This window comes from Merops nubicus, unplaced genomic scaffold (assembly GCF_000691845.1).
Source record: "Merops nubicus isolate BGI_N331 unplaced genomic scaffold, ASM69184v1 scaffold26118, whole genome shotgun sequence".
NCBI lineage: Eukaryota > Metazoa > Chordata > Aves > Coraciiformes > Meropidae > Merops > Merops nubicus.
The window spans coordinates 2211-3671 of record NW_008625499.1 but is presented as its reverse complement, the minus strand read 5'-3'; the positions used below and the strand labels follow the sequence as shown (position 1 = coordinate 3671).

The following is a 1461-nucleotide window of genomic DNA, read 5'->3' as shown; positions in this document are numbered from 1 at the left end:
AGCATCACTAATGTGGCTGTTTGGCCATCTCGGGGAGCTGGATGCTGCCTCTTGCTGCTGGGGTCAGACCTGGCTGGGGGCTGAGGTTGGGAGAGGAGGAACTGCAGGGTCCTGCTGGTTACAAGGGGATGGTCGGGACCATTGGAGCGGCCGGGCGGCTGGTGAGTGCCCTCCCTTGGCCCTGGGGCAGGTGGGGGACCCCTCACTTGGCTGATCAGACCCCATCCTTATCCCCTCCAGGGCAGGGAAGGCCCCAAGGGACCACCCGGGGACCCCGGTGAGAAGGGAGATCTGGTAGGTAATTGTGCCCCGTGCGATGCCAGTCCCTGTTTTCCCCAGCTTGACTCCCTGGCACAGAGAGGGGCTCTGCCTGGGCTGCCTCGTTGGACATCTCCTCCCTCTCCAGCTCCATCCCCTGCACCAAGAGGCCATCTGAAATCACACTTGCTCTCTCCTGTTCTAGGGTGGCCGTGGCATCAGGGGTCCCCAAGGAGACATTGGCCCCAAGGGTGAGAATGTGAGTACAGCTGCTGGCACCCGTGCCCACTTCTAGGGCTGAGCCCCATGCAAGGAGAAGTTCTCTGTTCCTCTCTGTCCTGTTTGGGGCCATCCTACGTCCTTGCACCCTGGCTCAGTGCAGGGCTGGAGCTCTCCTGTCCCTTCCTGGCCTTTTTCTGCACCCACCATGAGCCTTTCAGTACGTCTCAGAGGTCTTCCCCCTTTCAAAGGGTCTCCCCGGCATCGATGGCAAGGATGGCACCCCGGGGATCCCAGGTGTGAAGGTGAGCTGCTGTGGGGGGCTGCTGGCAGCAGGGAGCAGACACACACTGCTCCTCATGCCACTGCTCATGGAAATAACGGGGACAGCAAGTGGCATAAGGTCCCAGCCCTGGACGTGGCATCTCCTGACGGGTGGAGTGTGGCTGTCCCCATGGGGTCAAGGGCAGTGCCCCCCTTTGGCCAAGAGTCCCTCCTCCCACCCGTGGTTATCTCATTTCTGCTCCTCTCTCCACCACACTGGATCTCTCTCTGTCCCTGGCAGGGCAGTGTGGGACAGGCCGGCCCCCCAGGCACGCCGGGACATCGGGGCCAAGCTGTGAGTACAGGAGCGTGGGACCCCATGCCCAGGGGGTACCCCGTTACCCGTGGGGTGATGGCCCCAGCCCTGGCTGGTGCCAGGGTGGCAGGGTGCTGTGCCACACCCTGGGTTTGATCCCAGCTCTGCTTCCACAGGGCTTGCCGGGCCAGCCAGGAAGCAAAGGTGGCCCAGGAGACAAGGTGGGTCTGGGGCAACCACGGTGTCCTCCTGCCCTGAGCATCCACCCCGTCCCACCCAGCACTGCAGCAGCCTCCAGGCTCCATCCCTGAGCCCGCAGGTTGTCCCTGTGCTGTCCCATCCCTGTCCCCGAGTCACCTCTGTCTCCTCTTGGCAGGGTGCAGCGGGTGGCCGGGGGCGCACGG

At 63.8% G+C, this 1461-nt stretch overlaps 1 protein-coding gene across 1 annotated transcript in view; it reads left to right on the top strand.

The window, feature by feature from the left end:
• Positions 1–1461, top strand: part of COL10A1 (collagen, type X, alpha 1) — a gene marked incomplete at both ends in the record, with an annotated part of 7404 nt that overhangs the window by 4326 nt on the left and 1617 nt on the right. Inside the window, 6 exons of the mRNA XM_008945707.1 lie at positions 68–161; positions 241–294; positions 464–517; positions 729–782; positions 1043–1096; positions 1234–1278. Of these exons, the coding sequence (XP_008943955.1) occupies positions 68–161; positions 241–294; positions 464–517; positions 729–782; positions 1043–1096; positions 1234–1278 (355 nt within the window). The remainder of the gene's footprint in view (positions 1–67; positions 162–240; positions 295–463; positions 518–728; positions 783–1042; positions 1097–1233; positions 1279–1461) is intronic.